Below are 19015 nucleotides of genomic sequence, written 5' to 3' on the forward strand. Positions count from 1 at the left end.
AGAATCGAAAGGGCTTTTACCATCGCGCTTTGGGTGAATTCCCACCATGATTGTGCAGTATGGCTGTAGTTTTATTGCTGGACTAAAATCCGTGGCAGACCGCTGTTTTCAGTCCGGCAATGAAACCGGATACGGTTTAGATGGGCACTTGTGTACATGGCGACTCAGGACTTCTATTAAGATCCTAAGACGCAGTTCACACCAGAGTTGCTCCTTCTGTTCTTTTTTCATTGCAGTGGAACTATTGCACATCAGGCACCAGCTGTGCCCTACGGACCCCATTGACTGTAATGGGGTCCGTTGGGTGCCCGACATTTCACGGTCAAGAGGGTAAAGCACGCTGCCCTATTTTATCTGGCGTTTTGTACTGGAGATGCCCTACTGTTTTCTCCAACACACAGCCTTAAAGGGGTACTCCGGGGGAAAACTATATAAATAATATATATAGTTTTCCACCGGAGTACCCCTTTAAGGCTGTGTGGTGGAGAAAACTTTTTTATTTATTTTTTTTTAAATCACCTGGTGCCAGAAAGTTAAACAGGTTTGTAAATTACTTCTAGGGATCGACCGATTATCGGTATGGCCGATATTATCGGCCGATAATCACGATTTTGGGCATTATCGGTATCGGCAATTATCTTGGCGATAAGCCGATAATGCCCCGCCCCCCGCACCGCCCCCACCGCACCGCGACTGCCACCCCCTCGACCCGCCGCACAGCACACCCGACCCACCGTGATGCTAGGCGGTATACCGGTATGGATTTTTTCCCATACCGCTATACCGGTCGGGCCCCTCCCCCACCCTCCGAGTCAATAAAAAAATTAAACTTACCCGTAATGGGGGTGATCCAGGCCATCCTTCCTTCATGTAGTGTCCGGGGGCGTTCCGGGTGGAGGGTGGTCCGGTCCGGGCTGTCCTTCTTCTCCCACGGTCTTCTTCTCCCACGGTTTTCTTCTCCACTCCGGGCAGGCTCCGGCCCAGTACGCTGCATAGATGCCGCTACGCCGTGACGTCAGGTGCGTCGCTGCGCACCGACGTCTATGCAGCGTACTAGGCCGGAGCCTGCCCGGAGTGGAGAAGATGACCGCCGGAGAAGGACAGCCCAGACCGGACCACCCTCCATGGATGGCCCGGATTACCCTAGCAGGTAGGGGAGAGAAGCGGGTGGCGGCGGCGGCAGTCTATGGCCCCGCAAAAGCCACTGCAGATCATTGATTTAAAGCGCCCGCTTTAAATCAATGATCTGCAGCGGTGTCGCAGGGGGTTAAATAGCCGATAACTTATACCGGAATATCGGTATAAGTTATCGTCTATCGGCCCTAACCTCTACAGATTATCGGTATCGGCCCTAAAAAAAACGATATCGGTCGATCCCTAACTACTTCTATTAAAAAATCTTAATCCTTCCAGCACTTATTAGCTGCTGAATACTACAGAGGAAATTCTTTTCTTATTGGTACACAGTGCTGTCTGCTGACATCACGAGTACAGTGCTCTCTGCTGACATCTCTGTCCACTTTAGGAACTGTCCAGAGCAGCATATGTTTTCTATGGGGATTTTCTCCTACTCTGGACAGTTCGTAAAATGGACAGAGATGTCAGCAGAGAGCGCTGTGCTCGTGATGTCAGCAGAGAGCTCTGTGTTCCAAAAAGAAAATAATTTCCTCTGTAGTGTTCCGCAGCTAAAAAGTACTGGAAGGATTAAGATTTTTTAATATTAGTAATTTACAAATCTTTTTAACATTCTGGCACCAGAAAATTTTTTTTTCCACCGGAGAACCCCTTTAAATCAATCAATATTTTCGGAACACAGTTCCCAACAGGCATTTTCCTATATGCTAATTGCGAATTAAACTACCGTCATATACAAGACTTATCTCAGATTGTGTAATCTTCTAGAAGTGGGATTGGTTGTGGATCTCCTGTTGCTATGGAAATCTGTTGTGCATTTTTTGTGGGACCAATATACATACTGTGTGTACGTTTTTCTCGGAGTGCTCTTTTGATAGCTCGGCTAGAATGGCGATTTATGCTACCGGCCCTCTTACAAAGGTCATACGTTGCATATTAATAATGGAGTATAAAGACCCTTCTGCCCATAGACTTACGCCTCCACTTCTGGGACGGATTTGCCAGTTTAAATAAACGTTACTGCCAATTACTGTAGAAAATCGGAGTCTCACATGGAGCATGAGAAGGCGAATGTTAGGTTAACAATCTGACAGATTAATCGGTCGGATGACTCCTTTGGCGGTGTGAGGGTTATGGGGTCCGCGTGTGGCTGTGTATTGAGAACGTCTGGAGGCTTGTGTCTCGTCGCCTCTCATAGGGTAGTTACGCTCGTTCCATAAAGAAAAAGGGTTCAGTAAAAGTACAACCAGGCGAGAGTCGGTCACAGCACGGTAATGTGCAATTTTATACGTGTTTTTCTTTGAAGTGAAAACATCAAATTTTTTAGTGCCGGTGTTCTGTGAGATGATTCTTTGTTACAGAATACGATAATGCACACAACAATATTCCACCTCGTGAACAATGCACACAGTAACGTTACGGGCAGTAGACAACAGTGACACAGTATAAGGATTATGTGCACAATGATGTCACAAGTGTAAGGGCAGTGCTCACCAGAGTTGCTCCTTCTGTTCTTTTTTCATTGCAGTGGAACTATTGCACATCAGGCACCAGCTGTGCCCTACGGACCCCATTGACTGTAATGGGGTCCGTTGGGTGATATCACAGTAAAGGGACAGTGCACACAATGTAACAAGTGTTAAGACAATAAACACTGTAGTGTCATAGAGTAGGAACAATTCAAACTGTGATGTCACGTGTGTAACTATGCAGGTACAGGCCCTGATTTATTATTACAAACCCTACCTGTTTTCTGGGGTTGTACGGCAGAATTTCCGTCTGCGGCAAAAAAATAAAAACCCAACCAACTCTCCATTTTACTGAAAACCCAATAAAGTGGTGTGGCCTCCTGGGAAAGGGGGCATGGTTACAAATAAGGGGGCATGTCCCCAACATTTACAAAAAATCCCAACATATTTATTAAGGTTTTGACAGAAAATGTGGTGGATTTGAGCTGAGGAAATCCCAACAGATCAAAGCATGTGTTAATAAAGGAAAAAAAATAGGAAACAGTCAAAAATGTAAGGAAACATTAGTAAATACTAGGGATCGACCGATATCGTTTTTTTAGGGCCGATACCGATAATCGGTGGAGGTTAGGGCAGGTAGCCGATAACTTATACCGGAATATCAGTATAAGTTATCGGCTATTTATCCCCCCGCGACACCGCTGCAGATCATTGATTTAAAGTGGGCGCTTTAAATCAATGCACTGCAGTGGCTTTTGCGGTGCCATAGGCCGCCGCCACCCGCTTCTCTCCTCCTGCCTGTCCGGGGATCCTGAGACCTATCACCGCGACCCCCCCCCCGACCCGCCGCACCGCGACGGGCCCCCCCTGACCCGCCGCACCGCCCCGGCCCCATTGCCTCCTCCATCCCCGGTTTTATAATTACCTGTTCCCGGGGTCCACTCTACATCTGGCTCCGGTGGCGTCCCCCTGAACTGTCACTGTGCGCACTGACTGTGACGTCAAATCGCGCACGTCACGTCACTGCGCACAGTGTAACGCAGGACGCAGCAGGAGCAAGAAGAAGCGTGGGCCCCGGGAACAGGTAATTATAAAACTGGGGATGGGGGAGGCAAAGGGGGGGGGGGGCATTATCGGCTTATCGGCAAGGTAATTGCCGATACCGATAATGCCCAAAATCGTGATTAGAGATGAGCGAACTTACAGTAAATTCGATTTGTCACGAACTTCTCGGCTCGGCAGTTGATGACTTATCCTACATAAATGAGTTCAGCTTTCCGGTGCTCCGGTGGGCTGGAAAAGGTGGATACAGTCCTAGGAAAGAGTCTCCTAGGACTGTATCAATCTTTTCCAGCCCACCGGAGCACCTGAAGGCTGAACTCATTTATGCAGGATAAGTCATCAACTGCCGAGCCGAGAAGTTCGTGACAAATCAAATTTACTGTAAGTTCGCTCATCTCTAATCGTGATTATCGGACGATAATATCGGCCATACTGATAATTGGTCGATCCCTAGTAAATACCGTGGAAAAATATGTTGGGGGAAAAAAAGCCCACATAGAAAACTACGTTCAGCTCAGGGCCACAAATCAGGGCCACAATGCGCAAAGTGATGTCTGAGCATAAGAATAATATGCTTAGATATACTTGTGTAACACAACGACTAATGTGCCCCTTTAGGCTATTAGGCTACTGGGCCTAAATGTGACAGCGTCTGTAACTGTTTTAGTTATACCCCTGTATACAGGCTGTTAAGTCCTTATCTTGCTTGGGCTCAAGCATAACATTGAACTCTATTTTGACACATTTTGTGAAGAATTCTCATTCATTTGTTTCCTAAGTGCAATAATAAGCAGTTTTCTAAATAGTTTGTCCTTAAAAATGTTGCACTATTTTTCGGTAGAGTCTGTGTAACTTCTTCACATAGCTGGCTCTCCTGCTGAACATACCGTACATTGCTTTTGGCTCTGTTGGCTCTCTGCTCTCCCTCGATGTGCCTGAGAGCCGCAGGGAGAAGGGTATTCCCATCTGAAGAATTTGTCCTATGTTGCTTATGGGACCCTCACCCATTAAAAAAAATAGGGGTCTCCTTTTGCCTATGTAGAGAGGTGACCTTGCAGCTGCCCTCTTGTTCTAAAGTGTATGGCAGTTATGGAGCTGAACCAACAAAGTGCAGTATTCTATGTGAAAACCCTGTGGGCTTCGGCATACTGTGGATTAGATCAGACAGGTAAGTGTTGGCGATTGTGGTCGGTGGCGCGCATTGACATGCTTCTGATGATGTCACCGATCACCACAACAAAGTAGTATATCGGGGCACTCCCCAGGTCTCAGACAGGTACGAGTACAAACAACCGGGCCACAGACCGTATCGCGCCTCCTGGCGCTTCGTCAGGCCCCTTTAGGGGCCTGACGAAGCGCCAGGAGGTGCGATACGTTCCGTGGCCTGGTGAGTGCTCCAATTTACTACTTTGTTGTGGTGATTTATCATCGCCTGCTTATACCTGTACACGTAGTAGCACCACCTATGAGACAACGGACCTGCAACTGCCTTAAAGGGTTGCTTGTATATCGTTGAGTTTGCACTTGAACGTATAGTCCCTCCGAAGGGAATTTGTGCCGGGATCTTTCGTACTCTTTGTGGCGTTGATTACCAGTAATAACACAGCTTTCAGCGCATAATTATACACTTCCTCCACGTACGCCAGACTATCCGCAATGTGGTGGGTTTACAGCGGCTGCAGTAATGGCTTCTGTTCTTGTTCCCTCGGCTGATCGTTCTGCTTGTTGTGTAAATGACAGGACGAGTCCCGACAGCCAGCCGAAATCTTAGGTCAGGTGGTTTACCTGCAGACAACGCCCAGCAATGAGCGTGCACTCTAATCCTGGAAAGCGTGAAACCGTAGGCTGTACGACAAGTGGAAACACAGGGGAACTGCTCACTTCTCCTTCCAGATAATAGTTTTACACGTGACTTGTTTGTTAGGAAAACACAGAGATCCCAAAATGTTGCAAAAGTTTTTTTGTAAAATGTTTATATATATATATATATATATATATATATATATATATATATATATATATATTATTATTTTTTTCTATTTATTATTATTTTTTTTTGTAATATGTTAATATCAGAATATATATTTATTGTCTTTAATTTTAATTACATTATTAATTTTTGTAGGTGCCATGCCAGCTCCAGAACAGACTTCCATGATGGAGGAGGGGCTACCAAAAGCCCCTCAGGATGCTCCCCCCACCACAAGCATGGAGCCCGAATCCACAGCCACAAACATTTTGGCATCTGTAAAAGAACAGGTTAGTATTTATGGTGGTGAAGAATAAACGCCATTCTGTGTAGAGTCCATGTACGGTTCTTGTCTCCTTGTGGGTGGTAGCATCATGGCCGTGGGTGGAGACGCCACATTACACACCCAGGGCATACGGCGGATCTATCGGGAAGTACCTAAAGGGCTATGGTATTAACTTACTTTCCAATGAAGGTGAATATTTATATAATTTCCACTGACTTCTATTACTCAGGGGATCTTAAAGGGGTACTCCACTGGAAAACATAATTTTTTTTTTTTTTTTTAACCTCTTCAGGACATAGGGCGTATGGATACGCCCTGAATCCCGAGTCCTTAAGGACCGAGGGCGTATCCATACGCCCGTGGGAATTCCGGCCCCCACCGCTAGCCGGTTGGGGACCGGAGCCGGATGCCTGCTGAAATCGTTCAGCAGGCATCCCGGCATATCGCCCAGGGGGGTCATTATGCCCCCCCATGTCGGCGATCGCCGCAGATCGCTGGACAATTCAGTCCAGCGATCTGCGGCGATTCCGGGTCAATCGGGTCTCCGGTGACCCGGTGACCCGGAATTACTGGCTGTTCGGGGCCGTCTCTGACGGCCCCGAACAGCCAGAGCCTGCAGGGGTGAGGTGGCACTGGTGCCACCTCACGATCGCCCTGATTCGTCGGCCGGATTACCGGCCGACCAATCAGGGCGCCTGCTGCGGGAGTCACTCCCGCACCCGCTCCGCCCCTCTTCCGGAGGACGTGAGCGGGTGCGGGAAGACGACCCCCGGTGCTGGGGACCCCGATCCCCGGCGCCCCTGTTGGGATCGGGGCCCAGGAGCAGCTGCGGCGGCGGGACTGACCTGCAGCGTCTGGATCGTTGGAGGTGAGTGACAGCCTCCTGCTGTTGCTTAGCAACAGCTCCCAGCATGCAAAAAGGGCATGCTGGGAGCTGTAGTTATGCAACAGCAGGAGGCAGACCACCACAACTCCCAGCATTCCCTTATGGGCATGCTGGGACTTATGGTTTTGCAACAGCTGGAGGCACATTCTTTCTATGGAAAAGTGTACCTTCAGCTGTTGTATAACTACAACTCCCAGCTTGCACAAACAGCTAAAGTGCATGCTGGGAGTTGTAGTGGTGCATCTGCTGGTTGCATAACTACAACTCCCAGCATGCCCGTTGGCTGTCGGTGACTGCTGAGAGTTGTAGTTTTGCAACAGCTGAAGGCACACTGGTTGTGAAACTCAGAGTTTTTTTTTACCTAACTCAGTGTTTCACGACCGGTGTGCCTCCAGCTGTTGCAAACTACAACTCTCAGCAGTCACCGTACACCATGCACCGTACATGCTGGGAGTTGTAGTTTTGCAACAGCTGGAGGCACACTGGTTGTGAAACACTGAGTTAGGTCACAAACTCCGTGATACATAACCAGTGTGCCTACAGTTGTTGCAAAACTGCAACTCTCAGCAGTCACCGACAGCCAACGGGCATGCTGGGAGTTGTAGTTATGCAACAGCTGGATGTCCCCCCCCCCCCAATGTGAACGTACAGGGTACACTCACATGGGCGGAGGCTTACAGTAAGTATCCGGCTGCAAATTTGAGCTGCCGCAAACTTTCTGCTGCAGCTCAAATTGCCAGCGAGAAACTACTGTGAACCCCCGCCCGTGCGACTGTACCCTAAAAACACTACACTACACTAACACAAAAAATAAAATAAAAAGTAAAAAACACTACATAAACACATACCCCTACACAGCCCCCCTCCCCTCCCCAATAAAAATGAAAAACGTCTGGTACACCACTGTTTCCAGAACGGAGCCTCCAGCTGTTGCAAAACAACTCCCAGTATTGTCGGACAGCCGTTGACTGTCCAGGCATGCTGGGAGTTTTGCAACAGCTGGAGGCACCCTGTTTGGGAATCACTGGCGTAGAATACCCCTATGTCCACCCCTATGCAATCCCTAATTTAGGCCTCAAATGCGCATGGCGCTCTCACTTTGGAGCCCTGTCGTATTTCAAGGCAACAGTTTAGGGTCACATATGGGGTATCGCCGTACTCGGGAGAAATTGTGTTACAAATTTTGGGGGGTATTTTCTGCTTTTACCCTTTTTAAAAATGTAAAATTTTTGGGAAAACAAGCATTTTAGGTAAAAAAAAAATAATTTTTTTTACATATGCAAAAGTCGTGAAACACCTGTGGGGTATAAAGGTTCACTTAACCCCTTGTTACGTTCCCCGAGGGGTCTAGTTTCCAAAATGGTATGCCATGTGTTTTTTTTTTGCTATCCTGGCACCATAGGGGCTTCCTAAATGCGGCATGCCCCCAGAGCAAAATTTGCGTTCAAAAAGCCAAATGTGACTCCTTCTCTTCTGAGACCTGTAGTGCGCCAGCAGAGCACTTTTCACCCCCATATGGGGTGTTTTCTGAATCGGGAGAAATTGGGCTTCAAATTTTTAGGGGTATTTTCTGCTATTACCCTTTTTAAAAATAAATTTTTTGGGGGAAAACAAGCATTTTAGGCAAAATTTTTTATTTATTTTTTACATTTGCAAAAGTCGTGAAACACCTGTGGGGTATTAAGGTTCACTTTATCCCATGTTACATTCCCTGAGGGGTCTAGTTTCCAAAATGGTATGCCATGTGGGTTTTTTTTGCTGTTCTGGCACCATAAGGGCTTCCTAAAGGTAACATGCCCCCCAAAAACCATTTCAGAAAAACGTACTCTCCAAAATCCCCTTGTCGCTCCTTCCCTTCTGAGCCCTCTACTGCGCCTGCCGAACACTTTACATAGACATATGAGGTATGTGCTTACTCGAGAGAAATTGGGCTACAAATACAAGTAAAAATTTTGTCCTTTTACCCCTTGTAAAAATTCTAAAATTGGGTCTACAAGAACATGCGAGTGTAAAAAATGAAGATTGTGAATTTTCTCCTTCACTTTGCTGCTATTCGTGTGAAACACCTAAAGGGTTAAAACGCTGACTGAATGTCATTTTGAATACTTTGGGGGGTGTAGTTTTTATAATGGGGTCATTTATGGGGTATTTCTAATATGAAGACCCTTAAAATCCACTTCAAACCTGAACTGGTCCCTGAAAAATACTGAGTTTGAAAATTTTGTGAAAAATCGGAAAATTGCTGCTGACCGTTGAAGCCCTCTGGTGTCTTCCAAAAGTAAAAACTCATCAATTTTATGATGCAAATATAAAGTAGACATATTGTATATGTGAACCAAAAAAAAATGTATTCGTAATATCCATTTTCCTTACAAGCAGAAAGCTTCAAAGTTAGAAAAATGCTAAATTTTCAAATTTTTCATCAAATTTACGGATTTTTCACCAAAAAAGGATGCAAGTATCGATAAAAATTTACCACTATGTTAAAGTAGAATATGTCACGAAAAAACAATCTCGGAATCAGAATGATAACTAAAAGCATTCCAGAGTTATTAATGTTTAAAGTGACAGTGGTCAGATGTGCAAAAAACGCTCCGGTCCTTAAGGCCAAAATGGGCTCCGTCCTGAAGGGGTTAATCAACTGGTGCCCAAAAGTTTAACAGATTTGTAAATTACTTCTATTAAAAAATCTTAATCCTTCCTGTACTTCTCAGCTGCTGTATGCTCCACAGGAAGTTCTTTTCTTTCTGCTGACAGCTCTTTGTATTTTAGGATCTGTCCAGAGTTGGAACAAATACCCATAGCAAACCTCTCCTGCTCTGGACAGTTCCTGACATGGACAGAGGGGGCAGCAGAGAGCACTGTGGTCAGGCAGAAAGGAAATTCAAACAGAAATAAACTTCCTGTGGAGCATACAGCAGCTAAGTACTGGAAGGATTAAGACTTTAATAGAAGTAATTTACAAATCTGTTTAACTTTCTGTCATCAGTTTATTTTAAAAAACATGTTTTCCAGTGGAGTACCCCTTTAACTTTGTTATATTTTAAATGGAATGCGAGAGGGCAAGAGTAATTCACAAAAAAATCAGCCGAAGTAATGAAGTGCCTGTCTACAGCTCATGTGTGAACACACTATCGGTAATACTGCTCCACCGCAAAATTGTGTAGTGATGAACTGTTACCACAACCTCACTGTTTTCTTTGGGAAATAGAGTTTTAGGGTAGGGTCGCACGTACCGTATTTTGTTGCGTATTTTCCTCCCGATTGATTTAAATGGGTAGGAAAATACGCAGCATTTCTCCTTAAAGGGAAACTCTGCCCCTAGACATCTTATCCTCTATCCAAAGGATAGGAGATAAGATGTCTGATCTTGGCTGTGGCACCCCAGACACCCAGTGCACAGAGCGAAATTCGCTCGGTGATGGATGACTGTCGATGCAGGACGAAGAATAGTGACGTCACGGCCATGCCCCCTCAATTCAAGTCCATAGACTTGCATTGAGGGGTGTGGTCGTGACGTCATGAGCGGGGTGCGGCCAAGACTTCACAAGCCTCGGGCGCTGCTTCTGATGCTCTAAATGAACCCTGGGTGCAGCAGGGAGATCACTGGCAGAAACCCCGTGATCAGACATCTTATCTCCTATCCTTTGGATAGGGGATAAGATGTTTAGGGGCGGAGTACCACTTTAAAAGTAAAAATATACCAATCCTTACTCTTCTATGGGACGTTTGCGTTCCTTAGCCCCCTGTCACACTGCCGTTGCTTCCTGTCAAGAACGACCTTTGTCACCCTGCCGTGTCCTAACATCGGTGTGAAAGGAGCCTTACAAGGACGGTCTTCACCTTACAGAAAATGTGTAATCAGAAATAACCTATTTCAATCAAGTTTTTATGCTAAACATATTTTTTTAAGAATTGGCTTTTTTTTTTTTTTTTTTTTTATTATCTATTTTATGAAGTAATCCTGAATTCATGCTATTTTAATTTTTACCACTACATTTTAATTTAAACTGAGATGTTCTGTTGTTCTTCTGATATGGAGACTGTCTGATTGGGTCCTGGCTGTCCTGTCCTGCACATGTACTTAGCTGCTCCTCCGTCTGTGCTTTGCCGTTATTATCATTTACTTTTTTTTGTACATTATTATATCTTTTTTCATGCACATGGGTATATATTATTGTTCATTTGTTTGTTTATTATTTATAATGTGCAACTTGGAGTAGCAGCTTTGTCTTGTTATCTTCTGCAGGACAGGTTTTGGGTTGGGGGTTGATGGCCCCTTCCCATGTTGTGGTCTGCTCATCTGTGAGCTTTTTAATTGTTTTTAGATGTTTCTGTGGTTTCATCTAACTCTATATCTGTGTATACAATAAAGTTTTTTTGCTTACTTAATGTTTTTCTTTGGGTGTGCACTTTATGCAGTGATCTTTTTTCTCTCTTGTGCTGTATCAATTTGGCTTTGCCGTTCGTAGCACCCCTTACATATTCATGATAGGTTGAGCCCCCCTTTTTCTCTCCTTCCTTACAGCAGTTCATGAAAGGTGACACCAGTAGATACAGCTCACTTCCTGAGGAATGACCGCTAGACAGGTCACAGAGCATGCCCAGAAACGTTTTCCATTCATGTTAATGTCCTGCTTAGAGATGGGAAGGCCTGGGGAAAAAACAAAACAAGATTGGGAAAAGTTATTTTTTACAATGCAGTTTTTTTTTTTTTTTTGTTCTCTCCCATCACAGATAATGTTCTCTCCCCCATCACAGATAATGTTCTCTCCCCCATCACAGATAATGTTCTCTCCCCCATCACAGATAATGTTCTCTCCCCCATCACAGATAATGTTCTCTCCCCCATCACAGATAATGTTCTCTCCCCCATCACAGATAATGTTCTCTCCCCCATCACAGATAATGTTCTCTCCCCATCACAGATAATGTTCTCTCCCCCATCACAGATAATGTTCTCCTCCCCATCACAGATAATGTTCTCTCCCCCATCACAGATAATGTTCTCTCCCCATCACAGATAATGTTCTCTCCCCCATCACAGATAATGTTCTCTCCCCCATCACACATAATGTTCTCTCCCCCATCACACATAATGTTCTCTCCCCCATCACACATAATGTTCTCTCCCCTCATCACACATAATGTTCTCCTCCCCTCATCACACATAATGTTCTCTCCCCCATCCCAGATAATGTTCTCCTCCCCCATCACAGATAATGTTCTCTCCCCCATCACAGATAATGTTCTCTCCCCCATCACAGATAATGTTCTCTCCCCCCATCACTGATAATGTTCTCTCCCCCATCACAGATAATGTTCTCTCCCCCATCACAGATAATGTTCTCTCCCCCATCACAGATAATGTTCTCTCCCCCATCACAGATAATGTTCTCTCCCCCATCACAGATAATGTTCTCTCCCCCATCACAGATAATGTTCTCTCCCCCATCACAGATAATGTTCTCTCCCCCATCACAGATAATGTTCTCCTCCCCCATCACAGATAATGTACTCCTCCCCCATCACAGATAATGTTCTCTCCCCCATCACAGATAATGTTCTCTCCCCCATCACAGATAATGTTCTCTCCCCCATCACAGATAATGTTCTCTCCCCCATCACAGATAATGTTCTCTCCCCCATCACAGATAATGTTCTCTCCCCCATCACAGATAATGTTCTCTCCCCCCCATCACAGATAATGTTCTCTCCCCCCCATCACAGATAATGTTCTCTCCCCCCCATCACAGATAATGTTCTCTCCCCCCATCACAGATAATGTTCTCTCCCCCATCACAGATAATGTTCTCTCCCCCATCACAGATAATGTTCTCCTCCCCCATCACAGATAATGTTCTCCCCCCCCCCCCCTCATCACACATAATGTTCTCCCACCCCATCAGATAATGTTCTCCCCCCCCCCCCCCCAATCACAGATAATGTCCCCCCCATCACAGATAATGTTCTGAGTAAGATGTTTCATTATTTGGCTCTAATCAGAATAATTAATAATTAGAGATACTTTCCCTTTAATGGCCCAGGGGGGTAAATACAACTTTCATCTGTTTTTGCCTCCGGGGGTACTGGGAGCAGGACCTGGGGCGACAATCTGCTGAGAAGGACGGCTTCTGATGATACAACCTCTCTAAGGAAACACTGTGGCTGAGCCCTGGCCTTACTATGAACTGTATAATGATGAGAATTTTACAATCATTTACATGAGCAGGAACCATAGACAAACACATTTTTATTATTCATATTTGCAAAAAGTCCCACAGTCTATGGACTGTCTACGAATTTAGGATAACCTTACAGTTGTCCTTTTACTATTCTGCTGAGGCAATAAGAGTAAACCTGGTTTGAGAAGCAAACGGTTAATAGGTAATGTGCTTCCCCAACAGGATGTGACTAACTAAAGAGCATTTCCTTTGGCGGCCCCCCCCCCCCAAAAAAAAAAAAACAACCTGTGTAAATAGAAATCCTTAAGATGATCTGTATTTTAGGACAATTTGTCAACAACCAAATAGAGCTCCCGATACAGATGTCACCCAGATATCCTAGACTTTGTCTAACTATGCAATAAGTCATACAAAAGCTCATACTAAATCATAATTCTGTAGTTTTCCTGTAGAAAGCTGGGTGACTATGACGAAGTGCTAGCAGACAAGCAGGCTGCTCTGTAACCCCCTCCTCTCTGTTTTCATGCTGCAGTCTGATAGGACAGGAGTGAGCACAGAGGAGTGTTAGTCCCGCCTTCACTTCCTGGACTTTGTCCCGGCCTGTGCTTTACCTATGACGAAGATGATGCTGCAGCTGGACAGGATTATGTTCTGGATAGTTTGGAGACCCCTAGTGGTCTTTTTTATTTATTTATTTTTTTTTGTTTAGAAGCCATAATTTCCATAAAAAGGAGATCATTTCTTATGAAGTATATTAGAAAGGATAATTTTGGGCCAAGATGCATAGCATTATATAAAGTTTTTGACTATTACAGTACCCTATAAGACGGTGGTTTTCAACCTGCAGCTCTCCAGCTGTTGCAAGACTACAGCTCCAAGCATGGCCGGACAGCCGTTGGCTGTCCAGCCATGCTTGTAGTTGTAGTCTTGAAACAGACTGAGGGCCAAAAGTTAAAGACCCCTGCCCTAAGCCAACATCTGTTTCCTCTCATATCTGGATATCAGAAATCAGTTCTATAAAGCCTTTCTTTTAACCCAATGCTTTCCGTTGAGTTCCTCACAATGCTTTTCACCCATACTCGAAAAGTTTACTTGTTTTTCTTTAATTATCTATTTTTGTAAAGCCAAAAAAACTGGATTTTTCAGAGGCCTTTTCAAAAATGAAAGAAGCGATCTGATTGGTTGCTATGGGCAACTCAGCAACTTTTCCTCTGGACAGGTTTTCATAAATCTCCCCCGATGTGTCTTAACTCCTTAAAGGACATCTGCAGTGCTGGGCAAAAAAACTTTTTTTTACCTCATTTAATAGGTCTTTGAAAGACCTTTCTAACGATGTCTCCCCCATCAAAATTGGCCCAGTCTTTCTCCCGTTATCAGCACACGAATTACGGAGGAGAAGTGAAAATAAAACTACATCTCCCATCATGCCTTGTGCTTACTTCCTGTAAGCTGCTGCCCTCCCCCTGTTCTATCCCCCCAAGCAAATTATTATATTGTAACGCCCACATCTCCCTCCCCTTCTGCTCATCTCCCCCTCCCCATGCTGCTCCTGTCCAGTGATGAAGCAGCTGCCCCCGTGCTCACTGTAGTGTGGACTCTGGAGAGTGGAGAGTGAAAGTAAAAATGGTAAAAAAACATAATTGTTTGTCTATAAAACTGTCCTGATATTGGTCCCTCCATCTTTTTCACAACTACAACTCCAAGCATGCCCAGTTATTTTATATGCTGTTCGGGCATGCTGGGAATTCCAGTGGTGCCTCCAGCTGTTGCAAGACTACAAATCCCAGCATGCCCTGTCAGCTTTCTGCTGTATGTGCATGCTTGGAGTTGCAGAGGTGACTCCAGCTGTTGTAAGACTATACATCCCAGCATGCCGTGTCAGCTTTCTGCTGTTTGAGTGTATAAAGGAGTTGTAGTTCACCAACACCTCTACTGTATCAGGAGTCTCCTGGGAGTTGTAGTTCACCAACACCTCTACTGTATCAGGAGACTCCTGGGAGTTGTAGTTCACCAACACCTCTATTGTATCTCTGTAGTTTCCTGGGGGTTGTAGTTCACCAACACCTCTATTGTACCTCTGTAGTCTCCTGGGAGTTGTAGTTCATACACCAGTGTTTCCCAACCAGGGTGCCTCCAGATGTTGCAAAACTACTACTCCCAGCATTCCCTGGTTGGGAAACACTGGCATACACACACACATAACAGGGACTACAACTCCCAGCATGTGTCATTCAGTAGTCCCCCTCCCCCCCTCTCACACACAGAATCATCTCCAGTATGATATTTATTCCCTGTATACACCACCAGCCCGTGCAGTGTAATATGTCTCCCTCACACACACGTCCTCCCCTCCCTGCTCTGTGGTTTGCTCTGTGTTTCCCCCGTGATAACTTGAATCCTCCCGGTGATAAGTGAGGTCCTATGTAGACAGAGCAGGGTAGGGGGGAGGAGCTGTGGACGTCCTCATTCTCCCCCTGCTTGAATCTTATAGATAGGGGCGTTTCTGAGGATGAGCCAATGGCTGCCTCAGAAAGCACCCGCTCATGCATATGCATAAGCAGGGAGGACCTGACAGAGGCTAGGGGGAGCACAAACACTGCTGGGAGGAAGAGATCTCCGTCCCCAAGATGGCGGCTGCAATGTAATGAATAGGGGACGGACGCAGGACTACTGGGCTATGCTGGCAACTCTAATATCTCAGAAACTGCTGCATATAGGTAAATAGGACTAATTGACTGAATTGTATAACTTTTGTTTGGGGAACATTTGGGCAGGGATTTTTGACCACTACAGTTGTCCTTTAAGGACTGAGGGCGTACCTGTATGCCCTGAAGTCTGCTCCTGTTCTATAACGTGGCCGGGACCCGTGGCTAACAACAACTGGGACCCGTGGCTAATAGCGTGTGGGGCTACAGCATGCTATTAACCCTTTAGACACGGCGTTCACAGTTGATCGCAGCGTCTAAAGTGAAACTAAAACGCTGCCGGTTAGCTCAGGGTGCTGTTCGGGATCGCCTGCTGTAGGACACGAGGAGGGTCCCCTTACCTTGCCTCCTGGTGTCTGATCGCCAAATGACTGCTCACTGCCTGAGATCCAGGCATGAGCAGTCAAGCGGCAGAATCATTGATCAATGGTTTCCTATGGGCTAACAATGATTAATGTAAAAGATCAGTGTGTGCAGTGTTATAGCCCCCTATGGGGGATAGAATAGTGTAAAAAAAAAAAAAAAAAAAAAAAAAAAAAAAAAACGCATAAAGATCATTTAACCCCTTACCTAATAAAAGTTTTTGAATCCCCCCCCTTTTCCCATAAAAAAAAGTGTAAAAATAAAATAATAATAATGTGGTATCGTCTCGTGCGGAAGTGTCCGAATTATAAAAATATATTGTTAATTAAACCGCACGGTCAATGGTGCACACGCAAAAAAAATCAAAAGTCCAACATACCGTGACGGTGATCTCCAGTAATCTTGTCCGTTAGTTCCAGCTCCGGGCACCCGGCTTGGGGCATGTCTGGAGCTTAGGGTTGTCACCGCTGCTGTTCCCTGCTGGGTCCCGTTGCTTGAGAACAGCAGCGGTGATGTCACTAAGCTCCGCCCATGCCCCAAGCCAGGTGCCCGTAGCTGGAGCTGATGGCCAAGATTACTGGAGATCCCCTGCATGGAACGGGACAAGGTGAGTACCGACAGGTTAGTGCAGGTGACACTGGTGACAGATTTCCTTTTAAGGGATTTTCTACATGTTTAGTATTGTATTAATTGTCATGTTTTATATCCCCAGGAACATTATTATTATATTGCTCCTGAAGGAGACGTACATAGAAACATAGAATGTGTCGACAGATAAGAACCATTCGCCCCATCTAGTCTGCCCCATATTCTGAATACTGTGAATAGTCCCTATCCTATATGAAGGATAGCCTTATGTCTATCACCATCTTATATGAAGGATAGCCTTATGCCTATCACCATCTTATATGAAGGATAGCCTTATGCCTATCACCATCTTATATGAAGGATAGCCTTATGCCTATCCCTATCTTATATGAAGGATAGCCTTATGTCTATCCCTATCTTATATGAAGGATAGCCTTATGCCTATCCCTATCTTATATGAAGGATAGCCTTATACCTATCACTATCTTATATGAAGGATAGCCTTATGCCTATCCCTATCTTATATGAAGAATAGCGTTATGCCTATCCCTATCTTATATGAAGGATAGCCTTATGCCTATCCCTATCTTATATGAAGGATAGCCTTATACCTATCACTATCTTATATGAAGGATAGCCTTATACGTATCTCTATCTTATATGAAGGATATCCTTATATCCTTATATCTACCCCTATATTATATGAAGGATAGCCTTATGTCTATCTCTATCTTATATGAAGGATAGCTTTAGGCTTATCCCTATCTTATATGAAGGATAGCCTTATGTCTATCTCAATCTTATATGAAGGATAACCTTATGCCTATCCCTATCTTATATGAAGGATAGCCTTATACCTATCCCTATCTTATATGAAGGATGGCCTTATGTCTATCTCTATCTTATATGAAGGATAGCCTTAGGCTTATCCCTATCTTATATAAAGGATAGCCTTATGTCTATCTCTATCTTATATGAAGGATAACCTTATACCTATCCCTATCTTATATGAAGGATGGCCTTATGTCTATCTCTATCTTATATGAAGGATAGCCTTATACCTATCCCAATCTTATATGAAGGATAGCCTTATACCTATCCCAATCTTATATGAAGGATAGCCTTATGTCTATCTCTATCTTATATGAAGGATAGCCTTATGCTTATCCCATCCATGTTTAAACTCCTTCACTGTATTTGCAGCGACCACTTCTGCAGGAAGTCTATTCCATGCATCCACTACTCACTCAGTAAAGTAATACTTCCTCATATTACTGCAGAAACCTTTCCTCTCTAATATAAAACTTTCCTCGTGCATGTGCAGATTATCATGGGGGATATATTCTTTGTATTCTTTACTGGAAACAACCAGCACAACCCCACAGCTGACCGAGGAGACTGCTGCCCCTTTATACTGTGAGACAGAATCCATAATGGCGGATCTCCTGCAGTCAGCACGGATAGGACGTTATATGTGCAGCCGGTCAGGGGTGCTGGGCTTAGCACACGAGGCGCCTGTCTTATGTTAGATTTGTATGGGCTGACATCACATCCTCTGCGCCAGCTATGACCTAGCTCCTCTGCAGAGAGACTCATCACAGATAAGGGCAGTAAATCGCACCTCTGTGGGGTTAATGTTCTCCTGCAGCATAATATATTATGTCATCGTGCTTAGTAGGGATCCACAGATATCGATTTTTTTATTTTTTTTTTTTTATTTTTTTTTTAGAGCCGATACTGATAACCTGTGAACTTTCAGGCTGATAGCTGATAACTTATACCGATATTCCCTCCTTGTAGACAGCAGACCCCCTCTTATAGACAGCAGGCTCCCCCCTCCTCCTCCTTTTGTAGACAGTGCTCACCTGCGGCTGTCCTCTGGTGTTGCCGCGCCGCTGTCCCGTTCTCCTGATCGCATCATGGCGTCCTATGGAGGAGCATGTGACAGACGTGTGTGTCACATGCTTCTCCATAGGACGCCATGATGCGATCGGGAGAACAGGACAGCGGAGCGGGGCCGCACAGCAGCAGGTATCGGGGGCGCACGCGCTGCACACATTATCGACAAGGTTAGATGCCAATACCGATAACTTAAAAATTGGTGAATATCGGCCAATCCAGTAACCGGTCGATCCCTGGTGCTTAGTGCTCGTGAAAGGACTTTATCTACACTGGGTAAAGGGGTCCAGAGCTTTGTGTATTACAATCGTTTGGCACCTGTAAAGGGCTTTTTACACAATTGACATTAATAACCGATCTACAGGATGTCTAAATGTCTGATCACTGGATCCCCACATATCACTAGAACAGTGATCTCGGACCCACACTTTGCATAGAACGGCACTGCCCATGCTCGATCGCCGTTCCA

At 45.0% G+C, this 19015-nt stretch overlaps 1 protein-coding gene across 5 annotated transcripts in view; it reads left to right on the top strand.

Annotated features, from left to right (window-relative positions):
- Positions 1-19015, top strand: part of PKP4 (plakophilin 4) — a 332003-nt gene that overhangs the window by 95850 nt on the left and 217138 nt on the right. For all 5 annotated transcript variants that reach the window (XM_056535034.1, XM_056535032.1, XM_056535035.1 and 2 more), the window contains exon 2: positions 5791-5924. In XM_056535034.1, coding sequence (XP_056391009.1) covers positions 5796-5924 — 129 coding nt within the window. In that variant the 5' untranslated portion in view covers positions 5791-5795. The remainder of the gene's footprint in view (positions 1-5790; positions 5925-19015) is intronic.

This window comes from Hyla sarda, chromosome 8 (assembly GCF_029499605.1).
Source record: "Hyla sarda isolate aHylSar1 chromosome 8, aHylSar1.hap1, whole genome shotgun sequence".
Taxonomy (NCBI): domain Eukaryota; kingdom Metazoa; phylum Chordata; class Amphibia; order Anura; family Hylidae; genus Hyla; species Hyla sarda.